Source organism: Falco peregrinus, chromosome 2, assembly GCF_023634155.1.
Source record: "Falco peregrinus isolate bFalPer1 chromosome 2, bFalPer1.pri, whole genome shotgun sequence".
Lineage (NCBI taxonomy): Eukaryota > Metazoa > Chordata > Aves > Falconiformes > Falconidae > Falco > Falco peregrinus.
This window is the reverse complement of record NC_073722.1, coordinates 85,229,126-85,251,103: the sequence shown is the minus strand read 5'-3', so window position 1 is coordinate 85,251,103 and position 21,978 is coordinate 85,229,126. Positions and strand designations below refer to the sequence as shown.

General features: G+C 42.7%; 1 protein-coding gene across 3 annotated transcripts in view; it reads left to right on the top strand.

Annotated features, from left to right (window-relative positions):
- GALNT9 (polypeptide N-acetylgalactosaminyltransferase 9) overlaps window positions 1-21,978 on the top strand; it is a 274,526-nt gene that overhangs the window by 182,087 nt on the left and 70,461 nt on the right. For all 3 annotated transcript variants that reach the window (XM_027780752.2, XM_055796170.1, XM_005233300.4), the window contains 2 exons: window positions 962-1,159; window positions 11,237-11,354. In XM_027780752.2, the coding sequence (XP_027636553.2) occupies window positions 962-1,159; window positions 11,237-11,354 (316 nt within the window). The remainder of the gene's footprint in view (window positions 1-961; window positions 1,160-11,236; window positions 11,355-21,978) is intronic.

Sequence of the window (21,978 nt, the reverse complement as noted above, 5' to 3'; positions counted from 1 at the left end):
CAGTGTTCAAATCCTACTCTTTCTGTGGATCACAGCAAACCACCATTCCCTTAAAGATACATGCGAAAGGTCTGCAAAATCTTCAAAGCTTATTTCAAGGGGAAACACAGTTACAAAGGGATGAACCAGCAGCTGTTTCTAATACTACTTTGAGAAGTGCTTTCCATCCTTATGTAAGTCTGCTACCTCTTTGGATCAGTTTCTCTGTAAATTGATAGCAACTTCAGGCTACCTTGGTCAGAAATGAATGTTTTCACTAAAGCTTTTTACTTTCCTGAAACACTTTGGGATGTAGCTTCTCTTGAAAGCACATTGATGTTTTAAAGCCTTTTGAAATGATGGCACATTTCCTGCAGTTCACTGCTTTTGCACCATCTGGCAATGGAAACCTTCTTATCACCAAAGGGGTTTTAGAAGGCATAATGCAGCCACGCTTGTCATTCAGACTAGGTCCAATGGGGTCAGTCCTAAGGAAACAAGATTAAAACCTTTGAGTAACCCTCAGGTTCATTCAGTCCCTGGTGTGTAGTTTGCCCTTTAGGCCTTGTCAGCGGGAGCAGGTATTTAATTGCTACCAGTTATCCTGATTGTGTCACCCTTATGCAACCATTTAGTCACTCTTGGTGATAGTGTCTCTCAACACTTGTCCATTGCAAAATGAACTGACAATCTCCAGGCCTCAGAACAAGTGTTCGGTAAAATTTAGTGTTGTTAAACTCTGGTATAGTTTCACAAAGGTAATAATTCATGTGCTGTTACTCTGTGAAGTATCCCATACCAAGCTTCAGCCTTTTCCGTGTGCAGCAGCGATCCATATCTGACCCCGCTGTGCTGTGCTCTGGGCTGCCAGCTCGCTGGGTGCCTGCCCTCAGGATTGGAGAACTGCGCTGGGCAGACTGCAAAGCAGCACCTGGGATTACTGGATGGCTGTAAAACATTTTGCTGTTTTTATTGTTCTCAGGGTGGAACCTGCACTTACCCGGATCAAAGAAGATCGAAAGCGGATCATCTTACCAGCAATTGACAATATCAAGTACAACACTTTTGAAGTGCAGCAATACGCCAATGCAGCCCACGGCTATAACTGGGGCCTCTGGTGCATGTACATAATCCCGCCGCAGGACTGGCTTGATAAAGGGGATGAGTCAGCTCCCATCAGGTAAATCTCCCATGCGCTGTCACTGTGGTACTAGCAATGTTTCCGTCTCAGCTGTCTGCCGAGGGGGATTTCAAGTGAAGCAAGGCTACAGGCTCTGTACCAATAGTCAAATGAAAAATGAAAGTGAAGAAAACAGATGGCTTTACAAAGCTGGGGACGTATGTGTCGCATCTCGGAGCTGCGCCACAGTGGGAGCAGAAGTGCATGTGCTCTAGTTGTGAATGTGTGGTTCAAGTTTGCATCGTAGCCCTTAGTAGGGTAGCAGGATCTTTTTCATCTATGCTTCTATTTTCCAGCGGACTCTAGCGTGAATAATAAACCAGTGAAACATGTGCATGAGAAACAAAGATAGTTTGTGTGTGATTACAAAGACACTGGCTTCACTTGTGGTCTGTAGGCAGCACTCTTGGCCATCAGCCCAAACCAGAGTTTCCCAGCAGCACTAGTAGGAAATGCATTAGCCTTGCCTTGTTCAAGAGTTGCACTTTTTTTTGAGATTTGCACATGTTCTGAGTTTTCCGACTGGATTAATTTTAAAATGAAGCTGGACCACATAGAGTCTCATTTTATTTTTCTCTATAAGGGAATGTTTTACCTTACAGAAATGGAATTTTCTAAGGAAATACTGTTTCAGGATTGTAATAGTGTTTTTGAGAATTGTTACAGTGGGAAAACAGGAACTGATAAGAAGTGGGCTTTCTTTCCCCTTAATTTAAAAATTCACATCTCCAGTAGAGGTGCTTGTCTAACCACTCCTCTGAGATGTACTGTGCTGAGTGAAGGATACCATTGTTAGCAACTCATGAAATAAATGCTAAAAAATATGAAGCCCAGGCATGCACTTTGGGTTGCTGTGCCCTATTTTTGAGATTTCTTAGGAAGAACACAAATTACCACTTTGCAGTCATCTTCTTTTGATGTGTATCAGCTTCATCCTAAATTAAGCTAAAACTCTATGGTATGTTTCCAATGTGGGCTCTGGCAGAAAAGTTGATGTCCTTCCCTTCCAGTGTAGAGCTTGGGTTGTCTGGTCCTGAGAATTCTGTCCAAGCACTTCAAACAATGTACCTAACTGAAAGGATGCTGGTGGTCTTTTGGAAGTGAAAGAACACAGACGAACTGATGGTGTTTCCAAGTGATTGGGTGGATGGGGCCATCTCACAGGATCCATCCCTCGTACAGGGAACAGTGTTGCAATCCGTATTTGAGCAAGTGTTGCAAGTTGCACTTAGGTTCATTCTCATACCTTGCGACTGGAAATGAGCTATACAGCAACATTAACCTTATTTACTACAAGACAGCACAGTCCTTCATCACTGACCCTTTGCTCAGCTTGAAACCTCAATAAGCAGGAAAGTAATTACTTAGGAAATCAGTTTTCCTGGATAACGTGCCCTGCTGTCTTCACATTGTTTTAAAAGTGCAGGTGTTTTATATCTGTTTCACTCAGCCCTGAGAAATAGTTTATTGATGAAGGAAAATTAATCAGCCAAAGCTTTCATTTCTGAAATCAGGGTTTCATTCTTTTATTCCTGAAAGGTTTTGCACACTTCATTACTTCTAGTTTATATGTGAAATCACTGTAATAATTTCCACATGATTTTTTGAGTATCTTCTGTTCTGGAGACAATGATCACATATCAGATAAGATTGAACTAGGAGGTTAAACCTCAGCAAGTTCTTATACGTGACTTTCAGTGGTGGTGGCTTGTGTACTCCCTAAACTATGGAAGCTGCATCTGCAAAACACTTCTGGAAATTCAGCTACAGATCTTTTTAATCAAGAATAAGGAATCTCATCCCTGTAATGCTGGGAGAAGAGGATTTTTTCAGCAATACAGGGTCTGATTTATCATGGGATTTCCTCAGGTTTATGTTCAAGCTCTTGCACTGAGCTGGACTAATACAGAAGTGAATAAGGTCCAAACTTAAGCACTGAGTAGTGTTGAAATCTGACGCATGGCTCCTGAGAGGAGCAATTTTATTCTGAACCCAAGTGAAGAAACCCTCCAATTCAACAGTGCATAAACTGCCCAGAGACAGATGAGACAAGCAGCACAAGGAGGAGCACGCCCAACTCTTGCTGACAAATACCAGGAGCACTCAGCTCTTGTGCTTACCTAAGTATCTCTCCTGCAAATTATGAATTACATGTCCTAAAATGCAGAGGCATCAGTGTTGAACCATGAACACTTACCTCTCTCCCTGGGAACACGTGCTTTAGCAGAGCATCCACTTCGTAGCCACACTGCACTGATTTCTGATGGGTCTCCAGAGCAGTAGCACCTGGATGGATTTGCAAAAGCATTTGGCTGTGCTGTTGGTGCTGTTGTGTTACGCCTGCCGATAGAAATACAATGCAATTTTGTGGCTTTTAAGTGATATGCCAGTGTAATTATGGTAATGGAAAGAGTGAGCATGCAGGTGATTGATGAAAAGGATCAGGAAGTCCATACTTAGAACGGAGATTTGAAAGCACCCATGATGGGAACTTAGCAGCTGTAGAAAATCTAAGGTGTATTTTCAAAAGGAAGGGGAAGTCAGACTAGTGAGCAAACTTTTTCAAAAATCTCTGTTGGTTTGGTACAGATTCTGGGTTTGCAGCCAGCTTTCCAAACCATGTACTGCAACTACGATTTCTGTTTCAGTCTGGTTTGCAAGGCATGCAAACTAGTCCTCATTGATGGTGTTTGGATCCATGTGTCTCTTCAGTGCACTCATTGCAGGACTGTTCGTCAACACAAAAACTGCAAGTTCATGTAATCCTTGCTGACGCTGTCCCTCTTAAGGCTTCCTTAGACACTGTCTTCAGTAAATAGTGGATTTCTTTTGTGTCTCGCTGTATGTTTTGTATAAGAAAAGGCTAATAACCCCATGACAGGCTTCATTGTTGGTATAGCTGAATACTTTCTCCCAGATCTCCAAAGGGATTAAAAATTTTCAGTGTTAAAAAAATGCATACCCTGGTGTCAGTGAGGATCAGAGCCCTGGCATTTCTGATATTTGCATTGTATTAATAAATATCATCGATCTGCAGAATTGGGTGAGACATTTAGAAAGTAGAGTCCATTTCTTGTCTTCTTCTGGGATTACACGATGTATGTGCTTGCTTCTTTTCTCAGGAGTTTTTTTATTTGAAGCCTGATCCTCTACTTTCTTGGACACTAAGTGGTATGATCCTACTCAGAACGCTGCTGGGAAGGAGCAGGAACTGTCCCTCAAGTCAGTGGGGCACCGTACAGGCAGTCATGTCAGGTGCACACCATAAAATGTCAGATCAGCTGTTGTGGTCCAAGTGGCAAAGGGCATGTGGCCTTGAAGTGCAAACAGAGGTAAAGAAATAGCAAGAACAAAGTGTCAGATTTTGTAAAGATACAGTTTAAAGTTGGTTCTTTTCTTTTTTCCCTGCATTAATACTCTGAAATTCAGAACAATTGATGTTCCCCGAATCAGTTTCTGCAGGCAATCCATTTTGCATGTTTGACATTTGAGATGCAAGATGTCTACAACGTGAAGATTTAAATGAGAGTGGTTATTTTGACATGCTGTGTCCATCACGTTGTTTTCCATTTGTGTTCCTGAGAACACACTGCCCAAAATCATCCTTATCATCTGGCAACAAACTGTGTAACAAAGGATCCTATTTCAGAGGGTTTCTAATGAATTTGACTATGCATTGAAACAAGCTGGTTTTTTTCTGTATGCAGAAGATACTACTGGGTTTTGGAACAGCAAAGAAGGTTTATGGTATCCTGGGCTCTGGCTCATCTTCCCTCACCTGCCGTGATTATGATGGACTGCTCTGTGTTTGATTTCTTGATCAGCAGCCACTAACATTAGAGTCATTAGTCAGCCTCAGTCAGCCAAGCGCTGCACAGCTTTCCATTTTATCTTCCTCCAGCAGCAGTGGTGCATTTCATTGCTGCATATGTTCTCACTTACTGCTGTAATATGCTGGAGCTTGGTACCAGTAGGAATGGGTATGTGCGTGCACTGAGTCAGCTGCCCTACACAGCAGGTGTGCCTCGCTCAGGTATGGGAACTGTCGTCTGACAGACCACAGTGAAGTGACTTGTGCTGCCGGCTCCAGCTGGGAGCGTGCGTGCCCATCTCGTGCAGTCAGGCCCTGCGCTGGTCTGTCACAGCGGTGGCGATGCAGCCATGGCGGGTCCGCACTGCTCTGGGGAGAAATCCAGCTGCGTACCTGAGCTTAGGAAGGGGCTCATCTGTAACGTCTTTTGGGATAAATCGTACTGTCATGTGATAATAAAACTGGTGACTGTTTATTGATTGGTTGTGGCCATCTTTTCGGCTGCTGGTTCACAGGAGTCTGTAACAGAACAGTTTCTTTTTTATTTGCCCAAGTTCTGGCGGGTATCCTGCCTGTTCCGAAAAATATACTTCTATGCGTCATCAGAGAGATATTCTGCATCCCTATTGCCCTGCCTTTCCTAGCCAAGCATTCTGGGTTGCTTTTTTTCACATGCTGTAGCTCTCCAAAGGGGTTAACAAACCTTCCCATCATTAAGCTTGTCAGTTTTTTTCCTGTTGCTACTAAGCAGCAAATCTGTCCTTGAGTTCTGTTCCCACAGCCTGGTGTGACTCTTTCTTGCAGAAGACATGAGTTGTAAGAAAAAATAAATGCTTATGCAGGTACCATGCAGGTTTCCCCACTCACCTGTCAGGCCAGGGGTGAGGTGCTGCTTAGGAACCTGAATCAAAGAAACACTCTATCAAGGAAGGTGGAAACCCCAAAGATATGGGAAGTGATGTGTCATTTGAGCCGTCTTCTCCCTCTCCTTATCCCTGTTTATATACATTTATGTTTATACATTTTTAAACAGTTAATATTTGTGTTTGTATGTATGTATTTGTGTGTGAGTATAGGTCAGTTGTCCTGGAAATTGGACTTGTGTGCTCTGAAAACTGTTTCAAGTGTGACCTGCTTGCATGTATACTGACCTTAAGGCAAGGGGAGAAAGATGCCTGAGGGAGAGGAAGACTTACTGTGTCACGTGCAGTATGTCAGTTCAGCGCTCATCCCTTTCTCCTTCACTTGGTGTTGACAACCCCCCAGGCAGCACCCGTCATTGTGAAGGGAAGGAGGGGGATGCACCTGGCTGGAGAAATGGATGTTGGTGCCTGCTGGAGTTTTGCTGACAGAGCTGTGCTCCTGGAGACCTAAAATGAAATAGTCATGACTCAGACCTACAGCAAGCAGCTTTCATTTCTGTCCAAGGTGTCCTCTGCTTCTGGTACCCCACCCCATAGCAGGCACTGCCCTTTTCCATGCGGTGCATCTCTTCCCTCATAACCACCTGCACTGGACCTGCTGCAGCAGCAGGCAGGGAAGGAGGGGGTGTTCACCATCATGAACTGCTGCTCTCTCTGCTTCCTCCCTTTCCCCGGGGTATTACCCAGAGTAATGTCTCTCTCATCTCCCTTGCTACAGCCATGCCATCAAGTAACTTCCACAAATTTACTATGCTGTACCTTTCTGCAGTGCAGAATCAATGCTATTCTATGTTGCATTTAAAGGTTTTAGCTGCAAAAAACATGTTGCTGTGTTTCCCACATTATCCCTTGAGTGCTGCTGTTGATTGTAATTAATGCTTATAACATCCTCAGTTGTGCCAAAGAATATTCCACAGATCAATGAAGTTGCCCAGCACCTTTGGGGTGTTGGTAAAAAACAGCATACTTCTATTTTGTGATGCCTTCCTTCTAAAAAGTGTTTTACTGCATAGTGCATGATTTAAGGAAAAGGGTCCCTCTATATAAAGCAGATGTGGTTTAGATTAACATATTTTACTCTGAAGCTGTGAAGTGCTAGAGGCATGCCCCGTCTCATTTGCTGGCCCCTGGCTAGCGAGCAGTGTTTAAGATGTACTAATACGGTTCCTTTTGCTTATGTATCCATTTCTAACTTTCAAGGGAAGTCTTTGCTGCACTGTACTAAAAGTAGTAGACATAATGGGAGTTTTTAAAGTACTGGAAAAACTCACTGATAGCAGCCAAGTGAGGGTCACATGTTTTTTTCAGGAGCAGGTTTTTTTTAAAAGTGTTTTCACTATGTCAATGTAACGCTGTAGTCCACTATAAAATTACCCACCATATAATCTTAAAGCACTTTTAGAAGTGAATCTTAGGCTTTCAAGCTGCTGAAGCAGTTCTCAGACTTTCACCCAGTATTATTCCATGTGCTTCACAAATGGAGAAACAGAGGCAGAGGGAGGTGGCTCAGATGAATGGCAGAGCTGGGAATAGAGTCAGGGTCCCCCAGCTCACGGGGCTGTGCAGTTGCATTACACTTAGTTTACAGTTGGGTCAGTCAAAGCGCAGGGAAGTTAAGAGCCTGGGCTTGACAAGGACTGAATGCCCAAAACTCTGGTTGAACCTGATGGACATGTTGAACACACATTGTGCATCATAGGCAGGTTCTTCCATTGCTTCAGGATGCAGCCAGGGCAGAGCCGCAGGCTTCCCAGCTCAGCTTCTGGGTTTGCAGCCATGCTGCAGTGCCGAAGAGCAGCGGCTGCAGACAGCCAAATTCAGGTGAAGGCACTGACAGTGGCAATTTTGACTGGCTTCTCTGAAAAGCTGGATGTGGTTCCTTCTGCCTTTGCACTGCTTTTGTGGCTTATTCCTGAAAACACTTTTTTTCTGAATAAGCCATGAAAGCTTGTGAAGTCTGTATCTGAATACATCTAATGAGAAGAAATAAAACCTAGAAAAGAGAGAGGGAGTTGCAGAGGCAGTCCTCAGTGGCATTCGTCTGTGAGTGATGATTATGTAGTTGCATCTAAAATGTATTTCCCACCCCCATTCAATTAACAAGTCAGTGTTTTAATGGACAGAACCGACAGCTGCAAAAATCCATCCCCCAGAGAGAGAGATTCCAGCACCTGAGAGCAGTCTGCAAAGCCTAGTGGTGCTGTTTCTCATTAGGAAGGAAGGAGAAATGTCCTCATGGGAGCATCCTACTGCTGTAAAGAGCTGCTTCCAGAGGATTGGGGTGGGAGGTAGGGGCTGAAAAGAGAATGAGTCTAAGTCCAGATCAGCAGCTCAGTTTTGCAAAGCAGTGATGCTCTAGTCTTCATCCAGTGAAGCCTGTGTTTAGCTTTAAATACATAAAAATGGAAAGAAAGAAAATGGTATGTGTTTCTTCCCCCCTACCTTCTTCCCTTTTTTATACCACCTCAAAGGCTTATTTCATTCTAGAGCTATTGAATTCCCTTTCCTTGGGCATGTCCTTTCATTTCAGTTTCTAGACCAAATGCAGGATACATTGTACAAATACATATACAAATAGGTACAAATGCAGGGCATGTCTGGTACTGCGTCCAGGAGAGTTCTCAGACTTTGTAGGCAAGTCTCTCTTCAGGTATGGCTCTAGGAACTCTAAGCAGGAAGATGCATTTCACCACATAACTTGAATTTATAAATGTCATCCATCTTGCAAAGATGCTGCTGTAAGAGTATATGCATCAACAGCAGATGGGTGTGTCCAGCCAGGAGTACCCAGGACCATGTGGGGTTTTCATAGAGCTCTGAGACCACTTCTAACTAGAGACTGACTCAACAGAATGTCTTCACAAAGAGCATCGCCAAACAGAGAAGTGCTGGAATTTCTTGCACACACAAAGGGCGACTGTGAGATGTGGGAGAGGTCCGAGCACTGAGGGTGCTGGTAGCGACCCTGCTGCAGTTTCTTTGTAGGGTTTGTGACATCTGGCCTCAGTTCCCTCCAGCCTTTTTAACTGAATGGGTGCAGGGATCTGGCTGAGAGCCCCACTTCAGTCCAAAGTCATCTGTAAAAGCCAGATGTTTGCCTTTGTAACCACTATCGAATCTTGTCCCCCCAGCTCATGATCCAGCTCATGATCCACTCTGTGAGGGTGGAACATGAGAGTTAATCAAGCTATTTCAACTTCTTTGTCAGAAACAGTGCCGATCAAATGTGTTTCTATCAACAGCTGCCTTTTTCAATTACACAGAGAAAACATGAGAGGGATAGTATGCACTGCAGTATAGGATTGTAATGATCTGAGAGGTTGCAATGGCTTTCAGGCTGAGAAAAAGTGCAAGAGAGAGATGCTGAAGTGGTACCAGTAATGCAAGTGGTACAGCAGAGTCCATTACAGATAAGTAAAAGCAGCGCTTCAGCAAATGAACATTTTCAAGGGTACCAAATAGTTCCTGCCATAGGTTGAACTGTGTTCTGCTATGTTGGAGTATGCATTAAGCCTGGGAGCAAAGAATTATTTTGTCTGACCATATCTTGGATGTTTGTTTAAAGCCTTTTTCACCTCCTGCTGTAGAAATGGTGAACTGTTGATGAGAAAAAGGACCTGATGTGATAACACTGTTCCAGCTACCGGTTGTTGCTACCGGTGGGATCCACCAATACATAGGTAGAAAATGTGTTGGTTTTCCCGACCAGGGCAGGTTTTGACATGTGTATGAAACTGCCTCATGGATATGTTTCTCAGATGTCATGGGCAAATACCTTGTGAATAGCTTTCTGTACAAATTGAAGAAACATGCAGGTATTTGGGACAACAGAGACATCGTAGTCACAGTATAACATTAGTGCATTAGAAAGGGGACTTATTAAAATAGGGTTTAGACCTTTTCCATCATCACTGTTTCTATAGGGCATTTTCATGGTGTGTATATATATATATATAAAAGCTTGGGCCATAGACAGAGCATTCTCTGTTCTACTAGGAGATAGAAAATTGGCATAAGCTAGGATTTTCCTGATGTCTTTTTACAGTAGCACCGTTAGGAATGATGCTGTATCTGCCAGATGGTCCAAAATCACTTTTTTGTTGGAAGAGGGAGCACAGCTCATTCTTCTAGGTCAGCTCCAAAAGTGTTCAGTTTCTCCTCTTTTGACAGTCTGGTCTGTTGGGATACCACTGAAATGGGGAGGTGGGGTGGGTGGGTGGGTGGGGGTGGTGTCTGTCCCCCAGGCCTGGGCACGTCCTGCAGATCACACTGCAGGTGACTACCAATGATCTTGCAGTAGGCACTGTGCAGCCTGCAGCTGAATTGCGAGTTGAACGTGGAGCTGCAGGCTCTTGTTGGTTTTCCACCTTAAAACTAGTCAAATTTACATTTTTAAATTGGGGGCTATAGTAGCAAATCCTAGCTCCTAGCTTAAAATTTAGAGGCAGGCATTGTGACCAGTACAGAGATGCAGAGAAAGCATGGACAAATGAAACTGGAAAATATCACTAGCTTGTAGTGCATTGAAATAATATCTGTGTTCATATGGTAAATGATCTCAAAATGTGTTGTCATGTAGTGCTGCTCAGTGAAAGGTTTCAGATTGCTTTGTAGAGGAGAGCAGAAACATAGTTTTACACATAAAGAAAGTGATGCTCAAAGAAGGGAAATGATTTATCTGAAGTCACCCACTTGGTCAGTGGCAGATCTGAGGGCAGAGTCTTTTCATCTGAGAATTTTCCCTTTTCTAAAGACTGCCCTCAGCAAACATAGAAATGTTAATCATGTAACAGCTTCACAGAGACTGAAATTTATCTCCTAAAGTCAACTCTGGGAAGTCCCTTGCCAGACTTCACACCATGATTGATCCGTGGTTCTTGACATGCCCTTACTTCTAGTATGTGGGTAAGGGGACTCCTCATTTCTGACAAAGCTTATGGGTTTTTTGTGAGTCAGTCTTCAAATAAAGTGTTGTCTAGTTCTTGTGCTACTCAGTATAGTGGTGAGCTTCAGCTCCAGCACAGAGGTTGTGTCTATAAGATAAAGGAAAAACAGCCTGATGCTTGACTTATATGCATGGAGTAATTGACTTACCTCTTGTGCCTGTCTCACAAGCAGCTGGTGCAAGTGTGTGTGGCAGTGAGTTAGTTATTCAGGTGCTCTGGTCCCACAAGGTCCTTTGTCCATGGACGGATGAAGTGCAATGTGATTGCACGCTCAAAAATAAATTTAAAATGTAAACTTGAAGGCTAAGAACTGTTTTGTCTCTATAAATTTGTTATGAGGTGGGTTCTGTAGTAGCTAATAAGCAACTTAATTTTTTGCTTTAATCTCTCTGTGCAGGACACCAGCCATGATTGGATGCTCGTTTGTAGTGGACCGAGAGTATTTTGGTGAGATTGGCTTGCTTGACCCTGGTATGGAGGTCTATGGAGGAGAAAACATTGAATTAGGCATGAGGGTGAGTAATAAAGAAGAGACTTTGTGCCATGTCCATTCGCAAAGAAAGACGGGGAGCCTGTGGCCCAACAGAATTGCTGTCTGAGTGATAGGCTATTACACTGAAGTAACTGATATTGCAACACTATCTGGAACTGACAGCCCCAGTAAATGAATATTCCTGGCCTTACTGGCCTTGAGAGAACTGATAGCAGTCAGAAATATGGTTTATTGGTTCATTCTGTCAGTCTCTGAACGCAGTGAGACAGATTTTCCCCTTTCCTAGTAGTTCTGCTTGTGCAAACAGCTTCACTAAGTCTCCATGTGCTCCTTGCACCAAGATGACGGTGAGTGCTTGTTGCCTGGCAAATGGAGTACCAACAGAAAGCTGAGGCCAGGCTGGTAGAAGTCAATTTTAAGTTCTGCGTACCATGCACGATGAATGTTGTGGTATTTTAAAACTTTAGGGGTCCTCCTTATAGTATAAGAACTACAGTGTACAGGTATTCAATCCTGACAGATCGGTCAGTGCAAAGTGTAGACAGGTGACTTTGGGACAGCATCAGTCCACCCTGTACTTCTAGACCTATAGGAGGTTTGATTTTGGTGATCCTTTGCCCTTGTTTTCAGGGTGGTGTTTCCCAGCAAGTCCTTCTGAAGCCCAAGGAACATGTCTTTGCTTATCACTTGAAAATTAGGCCACTTAATGTTGCATGAACACAGTTTCCTCATTATAAAGCTGACTGTTTAATTATTTTCCCCTTACTCCTTATTCCCTGCGTCATAGTAACACGTCCCTGGTGCATGTAATGCGCTCATTAAAGCATATATTCTGCTCATGGTGAAACACTGAAGATCAAATTAGTCCATTCTTTATCTGACTTTTTTTTTCTAAAATGGCTACAAACTCCTTCACACCAGTGGGCTGAGGAAGAAGGTCATTGCAGCAAGAGTTTATTTTCACATATGGGTGTTTATTTATTATTCCAGCATCACGAGAGGGATAAGGTTTGTAATGGGACTGTGTGAATACACTGCTTATACTTTAAGGTTCAGAATTCACATAGGGGACAGAAAAACTGCTACCACAAATCATCCAATTTTCCTTAAGAGGGTCAGGCTATTACCAGGATTGTGTGAGCTTTCCTTTATCATTATGCAGGGCTTTGAGCTGTTTGAAACTTTTTCCACATGGCTGCTCCCAGAATAGATTGAATGCTCTGGCAAAACTCTGGCGTAGCTGATGAATAAGCCTCCTAAGAAATCTGAAAGCTGTCGCTCTTCCTTAGATGAGAAGAACTTGCTGAGTATGATTAGGGCTCCTGGTAAACAGAGGCAAAGGTTTTAATAGGATTATGAAATGGCACTTGCTTGAAGAGGCAAGGATTTGAAGTGAGCAAGGACAGGTTTTCAGGGGTAGAGAACCTGTTAAAGCCTGCGGAAGCCTGGGATCCAGAAACCAGCTCTCATTCTTTGGGTTTTGGGTGTTTGGGAGGGGTGTGTGTGTGTGTTTCGTTTGGGGTTTTTTGCCCTGTAAAGAATAATTAACCCTACTGTTTGAAAAAGGCTTTATGAAAGTACAGGCATATGAGTGATTTCACTCTGCAATAAGCTGTATGCCCATAGCACAGATCTGTTACTCTCTGTTTTCAGCCCGGATCTAGCACGGTAAGTAATACACAGTGTCTGCCTCCTAATTTGCAACTCCTACATGTGATCCCCTCCTGTGTGTCTTTCAGAGCTGTCAGAAACTAACAGCGTGAAAACGCACAGGAACCTTCTCCCTTCCCTCTAGGATATTTATAAAATCACTGTGAATTTACAAAGTTGGTTTTTAAACTCCAGAATCTCAAAATAAGTTGCAAAAATCACTCCTTTCCCAAGGCGTGGTGCACTGACCCATGTGGGGGTATTTGGCATATCCCCCACACCTGCACAGAGGGATGCTGTTGCCCATGTATGACTCTGCTTGTGTGGATCAATGGAAGACAGAAAAAGGAAGGAAGAAATGATTGAATAAGTAAAGAGCAAGAAATAATATAATAATAAATAATAAATTTGTGGGGAAGTGGCATTTGGCTGAAGACAGTCCCTATTTAAAATAGCTGTAACAATAATCCTTTGAAGTTTTTGCAAACTATTATCATGTTACTGCTAAAAGAAAAGGAATTAGGCTTGGAGTGTCTGAATTAGATTACATTGCATCTAATCAACCTTCATTTAAGTTGTTTTAATAACGTGAAATAGCAAAAGTCAGTGAAACAAATTAGCTGATTTGGGAGGATACTGTTTGATAACCCAGCTAATCCCCCTTAAATCTATTCTTTATTAAAAAAAAAAAAACAACCACAAAACCACAACATCATCTTGGATATTCCACTATTGGCTTTTCCTTTTTCTAAATTCTTTAGTTGGAAATGTTTAAATAATTAACCAGAGTGATCTTCAGTATAAACTGACTGGGGCTACCACATCTATTGAAAATGTTTGGGGCTCTGCAGCTCTTTTTGTAAACTCTCTTTTTGTATAAACTTGCATATTGGTTAGAGCTGAGACATTATCCTAGTGGAGTAGCCTTGCAGCAAAGCCAATGTCTGTTTGCCAAGCTAGGGAGATTCTGGTTTGGTTGAGAAAAAGCACCAGCTGTTCTGGGAAATGGAAGAGAGATGGACATGATTGCAGGCTTGTGATAGTAAAGAAAAAGATGGACACTTACATAATGTCATCTTGTTCTTTGTTTTTCAAAGATGACAGTTTCAGCACAAGATGGATAAACACAGGACTGAATTCTGTAATGGATAAATGGTGCTATTCAATGAGTGTTCACCAACCAGCTACTGAAGCTGATGGGAATTGTCTGTGAGCACCTAAAAGCTGATTTTGGCCAGGAATTTACAAAGTCAGATGGTAGCTGGCTCCTGTGTGGATGAGGTACCCTTCACAAGGACGGTGAGCTTGGCTTGTCAGCTGCGTTCAGGCAAGCACCAGACTGCTGCTCTGCCTCCTTGTACCCACGTGGAGCCCGGGCGCAGTAGGTAGCCCAGGTTCCATTTCAGCTGTGCTTCAGCTGTCCCTTTCCCAACCTGAAGGCAGAGATAAAGAAAAATAATGGTACTTTCTCCTGCAGCAAAGCTGTGAATGTGCCTGTACTTGAAGAAGACACACTAAACTCAGGGTAGATCGTACCTGTAGTACAGAGAGATAACCCAGTAGTAAGAGAAATTCAAGCAGTGCTTGAATGTAAAGGAAGATGGAGCCTTTTAAGTGAGACCCTGTAAAAAACTGCATGGTTTGCAGTTGTCATGTAAATTCCCTTCCCAGTGGGAGCTACAGACACACTTAATTATTTAGAAAGGGAGCCCATAAACATTAAAAGCCTAGTTTATGATTTGACCTAATACAAGCAGTTTATGATGCATCTTTCTGTAGCAAGTCATTAATCATTGCACTTAGATCTCTCTCTTCCTCTGGTGCTCCAGTGATAAGGTGAATGAATTGCTGTTCTTATTTTGTACCTATCAACTCTAACAGTGGGTGGGAAGAGCTCAAGCATTTATTTTAAAGAATGGTCTAGTACAAATTATATTCTTCTTCCACCATAAAGAATCCAAACTAATTAAATAAAAAATATGTTGCCATATTGACAAGTGAAAGCAAAACCTTTTCATTTTTATGGCCAGCGTCAACTGGCCATATTCTTTATTCTCGATAGCACTGTGATGTACTTCAAAGGAGGGAATCTGCATCAGCTGGTGAATTCTTAGAGGTGCTAACTCAGAGATTTGGGAGTAAAAAACAACCAACACACACAACGCACAACTGCCCCCCCAAACTAATGACTTACCCAATATGAGATATCTTAAATAAACCTACTGTTTAAGAGGTCCTGGCCAGAGAAATAAATTAAGAGATGTCCCTAGGTACCAGTGTAACAAATTAACTCTATTGTGAATTCAAGTGATGGCTTAGTTCTGCAGCATAGCTTAGCTGGATGCTTCAGGTTAGTTGTGAGCTCAGCTCCTGCAGATGTGTCACAGGTAACTTGGGCCGCTTCTGGCACGCGGCAGTGGCACGGTCCTGGGAACATACAGTTCATTGTGATTGAAAAGAACTGTCTGAAAACAGGATAAAAGCTCAGATCATTTGCGCGCTCTGCTGTTGTGATTACAATGCTAATGGTGGGCAAGCTGCCTAGCTGAAATCAAGCGTGGGTTCTGTATATAGAAATGCAATTCCACCTCTGGGCTTTGCAGGAATACTGTGTGTACTGTAAAAAAATCATGATGCAGATTCACTGAAATCTCTTTGTGAGGAAATAAAACTCATTATGTAATGGACTTTTACACACAAGTAAATCATTAGACTTTCCAAACTTATGCTATGTGGCCCAGCTTTACTTTCTTTAAAAACAGATGAACTACATCTTCTCTGAACAGAAATGCTAATGGTAGATTGTCAAGCAGTGAATTCTTGACCTGATTTTATTCCCTTTTGCTAAGGAGATTTAGATTCCTTTGAGCAGTCGGTGGTTTAAATGCAGATTCTAGGCTGGTATGCTGTAATAAAAATGTCACAAGGTTTATGTATAGCAAACTTTAATTCTGATTCTGGACAGTGCTTTTTATCCAGTGTGATTCATGAGACCAAGCTCCTAGTCTTAGAGCTAAGAGGTAAGTAGGAACTCTGTTCTGGAGATTTTATCAAAATGTCAGGGTGTTTTTTCCACATGCTGTGGTAAAATACAAGTGAAAATTGTCCAAAAATACAGGTTAATCAAAATGTCTTATTCCAGTAAGTTCAAAAATACTTCCTATTTATTTTGACCTTTCCCAAGCTGTAATTTTTAGTATAAATTAGTTCAGTTTCAAATGGAAAGTTTAAAAGAAAGCCTTTCAGTTTGAAGATATTTAATCATTTAAATGATGTTAACAAAAATTCACAATTTCTGGCATCTGAAAATGTAGTGCACTCTTTCCTTAGACTTGCCTGTTCACACTGCAGTGCAATAAATCAGCATTTCCAGCATGAGGTTAAATGCTATTAAAATGCTATTTCTGACCAGTTCTGCTTAAGCAAACTTCTACCAGTTCTGCGCTGCCTAAGCAAAATCCTAATAAGTGATGTAATCTACTGTTATTGGAAGTTGCCCTGTTGCATAGGTTGCAAAGATCTCTGTGATAAATTCCCTGGATCTCACCCTCCAGTTAAACTGTGTAAGTAAAGGTGTTCTCTTTTCCTTCTCCAGTTCAACTTAGCATTTTTATAGGCATTTCCTAAGGTAAAAGAATGTTAAGCTTGTAAAGTCAAGCATTAAGAAATCATGAAAAGATTGAGTTCATAGTGCCTGGATTACATTAATTCGCAGCTCCTTTCCCTCTTCAAAATAGGGATTGGAATAGCCTTTTCTGTGGTGATGTGCATATATGATGAGCCAGGTCCTCTGCCCATCTAAATGTGTAGCATCTTTTAATTCCAGCTGAGTTTCATTGATTCAAACAGGATGAGATTAGGCTTGACATTTGTATATAGCAATAATGCGTTCTGTCTGGAAAAGGAGACAGGCTGACTTAGTTGTCAGTGAAGATGCTCATGCAGGCATTAAATCCCAGGCTGCTGATGTCACCACAAATCACCACTGTCCCATTGCCGAAGCGTGCAACTGCCAGTCCCAACGGGCTACGCGGGGCAACAACTGTATTAACAGCCCGGAGAAAGCTGTTAGCAGCCCGGGTTACTCTGTGGTTATATCCTCCCCATAACTGGTGCTCATGCCTCCGTGCAGTGAACCAAAGAGATGCAGTGCTGTCAGCAAACAAGAAAACATGAAAAAAGCAGATGAGGACAGGCTGAATTCCAGTGTGACAGCCAGCGCCTGGTGCCAGGTTTCAAATGTCTGACAACAACCATGTTTCAAACTGGAAGATTTTCCGTGTAAATGGTCTTCCCACACATGAAAGAGAAGAATGTGAAAACAGTGTAAAGCAAAGCCAAAGACCTAAAAGATGGCCTTTGGCCTGTTTCGACTAAGAGTGCTTGGGTTTTTCCTCTGACCAGATTATTTATATAGTCTCATTTGTACTCTAAGTGGGATGCATGATCTTGTATCTGGGGAGACAATCCAACTCCCTACCTGTCTGCAATTTCTTTGAACCACAGTGTGCTTTTTTCCCTTCTTTTTTCTTTTTTTTTTTTTTTTTTTTTTTTTTTATTGATGTTAACTGTAACCTTGAATGGAAAACAATGTTTTCATCAGAACATAGCGCAATGGTGCCCTAGCATGAAATTGCCAGCAAACTACAGGACTAGAGCTTGTGAATACCGTTAAAAAACACTCTCTAAAGTGGGAGCATTGGAAATAGCTCACAAAAGAGCATCTGGCCATTTGGCTTCAATATCACATCATGCTCCATCGAGTGTAACATTTTATGTTACAAACTCTTTCATGTACTAGGACATTATAAAAGCCAAGGCTAGAAATTTCAGAAAGAGATCAACAGTGAAAGAACTAAGGAAAGGAAATGCTTCCTTAGTCTTTGCTGCTTTTTTCTCAGTCACTTTCTTGCAGATTTAATCTAAATCTGACACAGGTTCCTCTGCAGTGGTGTGAACTGAATGAGAGAGAGGGGAAAAATGCCGAGAAGTTGAGCATGCTAATAGTGTTGAGATTGAAATAGGTTTCACTTGCCTAATGAGGAGACTCAACCAAAAGCCTAGAGATGAGCTACAGCTGGTCAGAAACTTTCTGATATAACATATTTTCTATTACAAAATAACAGTTCATCCAGAACTCCAAATGTTCTGTAGAACTCTAAATTTTGATGCTGATTACTGGAAGCCTGGCTTGGGCTGTTGCATGCCCAGCTGTTAGTCCTTAGTCAGCTCCCAGCACACCTGGCAAAAGGTTTCTTGGAGATTTTTGGAACCATTTTGATTCTTTTTCAGAACCCTTTTAAAAAAAAGTTATCAGTGCTGTGGAAAACATCATTATTCCACTTGAAAAATGAAATGCAGAAGTGTTTCAGGATACCAGCTGTTTCCAGAGCAGGGAGATGCCCATTTTCTAATTGACCTTTTGATTAATTCCCCAGGTGGTTCTTGTTTGTCTGGTGATGAGAGGTTTAATCTGACCCTCCAGGAAACATAGAGAGCTCTTAGGATGGCAAGAGTCCTTTCAGCTGGAGCAAATTCTTGGTTTGGGTTTGTGTCCTGAGGGGAGGTTCCTGACCCAGACCAGCAGCTGGGACGTGAGACCTGCAGCCCAGACTGCTTGCTGTGGCCAGGACTCCTACATGTGGCCATGTTGCTGGAGGATTTTCCCAGGTACCATCTTCCAGGCAAACCATGTTATTTGGGAAAATATGCTTCAGCCTTGGAGGTGAGTTGTCAGATCCTCCAGCCTTGAGCACAGGGTCTGGAGGTGGTATTGTAGGTGTTGAAATGTATAACTTGTGATCTGTTGCTGAGGTGTTACCCTTGTAGGAAAATTCAAGTTGCTGTTATTTATGATGTTAAACTGAGGCATATAAATCCTTACTGCTGGTAGGCAAAGCATTCGTGTCGTGTGTGCATGAGGAAAACAGCTGATCTTTGATGAGTTGTGGGTTTGGAGGGGGAAAGTGTTACGGGATTTAGGTTAGTTTGGCTTTGTTTTAATTCTGCCTAGAAAACTTTGGGAGGTAATGTGATATTTTTTACTGTCTGCTAAAGAAATGTCTGACTGGCTAATAATTATCCTTGCAATAGCGTTGCCTGAATAGAGTGAAGCATGTTGAGCTGACCTGTGTGACAGATACTTCTGAGCTGAGGAGCAGGAGCAGAGAAGGAATAATGCACGTACTTGTGTTGTTGAATAGAAGTTTGCTCCTCGGTGCCAAAAAATTATAACATTATCTGTTTTCTGGGTAATACACAAAAAAGAAGCAACTTAACACTGTGCACGAAGCAGACAAACTACTTTCTGTTGAAGGCAGCAGATTAGCCACCAGTGAGAAATTTCTAATGCAAAACTTTGGTAGATTTGGTTTTACTGTCTTGCTTAGCGCAATGGGAATATTCCCAACAAAGGCACCTCTGGACAAGGCAGCTGTGCTGTGTAGCAGGCCAAGGACTTGACTGGGGAATACTTACCAGTTGCATGATCTTGAGGAGTCTGTTTCCTACCCTTTCTATTCAATCTGCCCATCCACAAGTAGCAGTGATGATGGTCACTGTATAGTGGGCAAAACAGCACAGGGAACGGTAAAGTTGTCATCTCTACAGTGGCAGAAAATGTCCTCTGAAAGCAGTGCATTTGCTTTGCAGTTACCATTTCAGAATGGCACTACCGGCCAGGCATCTTGCAGGAAGGTGGCAGGGAGAGACAGTCTCTCCCCCAGATTGCTCACAGAGGAATGAAGCCCAGCACAGGGGGGCTGGCATGGGGCACAGAGCAGGGAAACAGATCCCTGTTCAGCTGAGCACAGAGAGTGCACACATGTGAGTGTCTGCAAGTGTGATGGCAGTCCTTGGCTTGGAGTCAAATCAGCAAAGCAGGCAAGTTCATCTGTTGCCACCTAATCTTCCTTCTGCAAGTAAACCCTAAAATATTTTCCCCAGCTTCCTTCAGTTTTATGATCTCTTCCTTTTTGGTACTGGTGGCAGTGAGCATTTGCTTGCAGCCATGTTGTAGGAGGATACCAGTCATGGATTGTCCAAACAAAAAAAACTTGCTCATCTTGCAGAGGCACATCATTTCCTACAATCTGGTGTCCTTTAAAAGCTTTGGGGGAACATTTCATGACAGTATTTTGGGACATGATGCGTGCAGTAATGTACCTTTAGATCATGTTTGCTACCAGGATTTGGGACCTTGATGATTGTTCTGTACATGTTTTCATCTTTATTGTGGAGCTGAATTTCTGCTTTATTCCTGCACAAATTAAGTCATTTCAGTAGACAAGGAAGGAAATGGGGGGAAAAAAATCCAATAAAATATTTAAAGTCTTCCTTTAAAAGTTCCAAGATTCTTTCTCAAATCTTGTTTTGTACATAGGAAAAATAAGGAAACAGGTTGGCTGGAACGTTTTATTAGCACATTTATTGTAACTTACATAGCTCCTTGTGTAGTTTCACTGCTTGCATACTGCATCTGGTCTAGATCCATACAGATTACTTTGCATCCCCATAGGTCACTGTTTCTTTTCCATCAGATTAGATTGCATGGCAATATTAGACATATATATATAACATGCACAAATGCATTGGTCAAAATGCCAGTTGCTTTTCATTGGTAGCTTTGTTCCAACGTAATGGAAAGGTGTTAGCTATTTAAAAGAAATGAAAAATGAACACAAAATGGCATATCTGTCATTTCTATTGTATTCCAAGCTTGGAAAAGCAGATCTCACTGAAAAATCATATTTAGTATAACATACAGGATTTATAGTGTAGAAAAGCAGCCAAGAAGAATCCAGAGGTGCATCAAAATAAGTCTGAAAAATCTGTGTTGGGTGCAACTGCGAAGTGTTTTGACTGTAATAAAATAATCTATCTGCATGTTTCAGTAAAACTGGCTGCATTACTTCCTCCTAAATGCCACTTAGATGTCCTCTGTGTCTCTAATAGCATGTAATCTACACAAATATCTTCCTGTCAGCAGAAACCCAAACAATTTGGTACCTTCAACGTGTCCCGCCTGTAGTTCCTAGCATGCTCTGGGGGAGCAGGTAAATGAGCATGCCTCCATTTAACAAGGGGAAAGTGAGGCAGAAGGCTCTAACAATGTCCTCACAGGACGTTTGAGAGTCATTAAGTAGCAGAGCCCAGGCTGAAACTATTTTAAATAGGCTATTGTATGTCCCTGCTAATTGTTCTGAATTCAAAGCCTGAAGTGATCCCTGGAGGTTACAGCACACGCATGAGGTAGAGGAACCATGCTTAAAATGCCTGTGTTCCTTTAGGGCATGGCTGAGTGGGGAGAGGACAAGGCTGATGGGCTCCAGGAGGAACAAGCCAGTTCTAAAGCCCGTTCCTGAGTGGGAGTGTGAGAGCACGTTCAAAGCGGTTCTCTTGAGTTCTATGATTCTGGTTCCTGCTCCCAGCTGATCTGGCCATGTTGTGCTGGCGGTACGTGGTGGGTTGCCCGTGTATCTTCTGCATTGCCCTTGGTGGCTGGGTCACTGGGCCCTCCCCGGGAGGGAAGGTGGTGGCTTCTGTCCCTGCCCCGCTGTGACTCACCATCAGTGCCCGCGCGGGGCCGGTCTGGCAGCAGTCAACAGAGGACAGCATAGGGTGTCCTGCTGTGCTTCGATCCTTTCCCTCACCCTTTTTACCCTCGACAAGGAATCCATTGACTGCTGAGCAGCTGTACTGCGGGAACATGCAGGCACACGCTGCAGCAGTGCATGGGCTGGATCAGCTGGTGGGTCTGTGACCACTGTGGTGTTAACGGTGCCATTTCCCTGCCTCTGTCAGTGGCTCAGCCTTTCCTGCTCGTGGTCTGAGCATTTGTTGCCCTGACATTGTGCCTTCAGCCCGGAAGTGCCGATCTGCCAGACCCAGTGAGCCTCAGAGAGCTGCTGACGAGTTCAGCTCCAGTTAGCTCCAGTTCAAGGTCAAATGGGACTTTAAAATACGAATAAATGTCAGGGTTTGCTGGCACATCGATC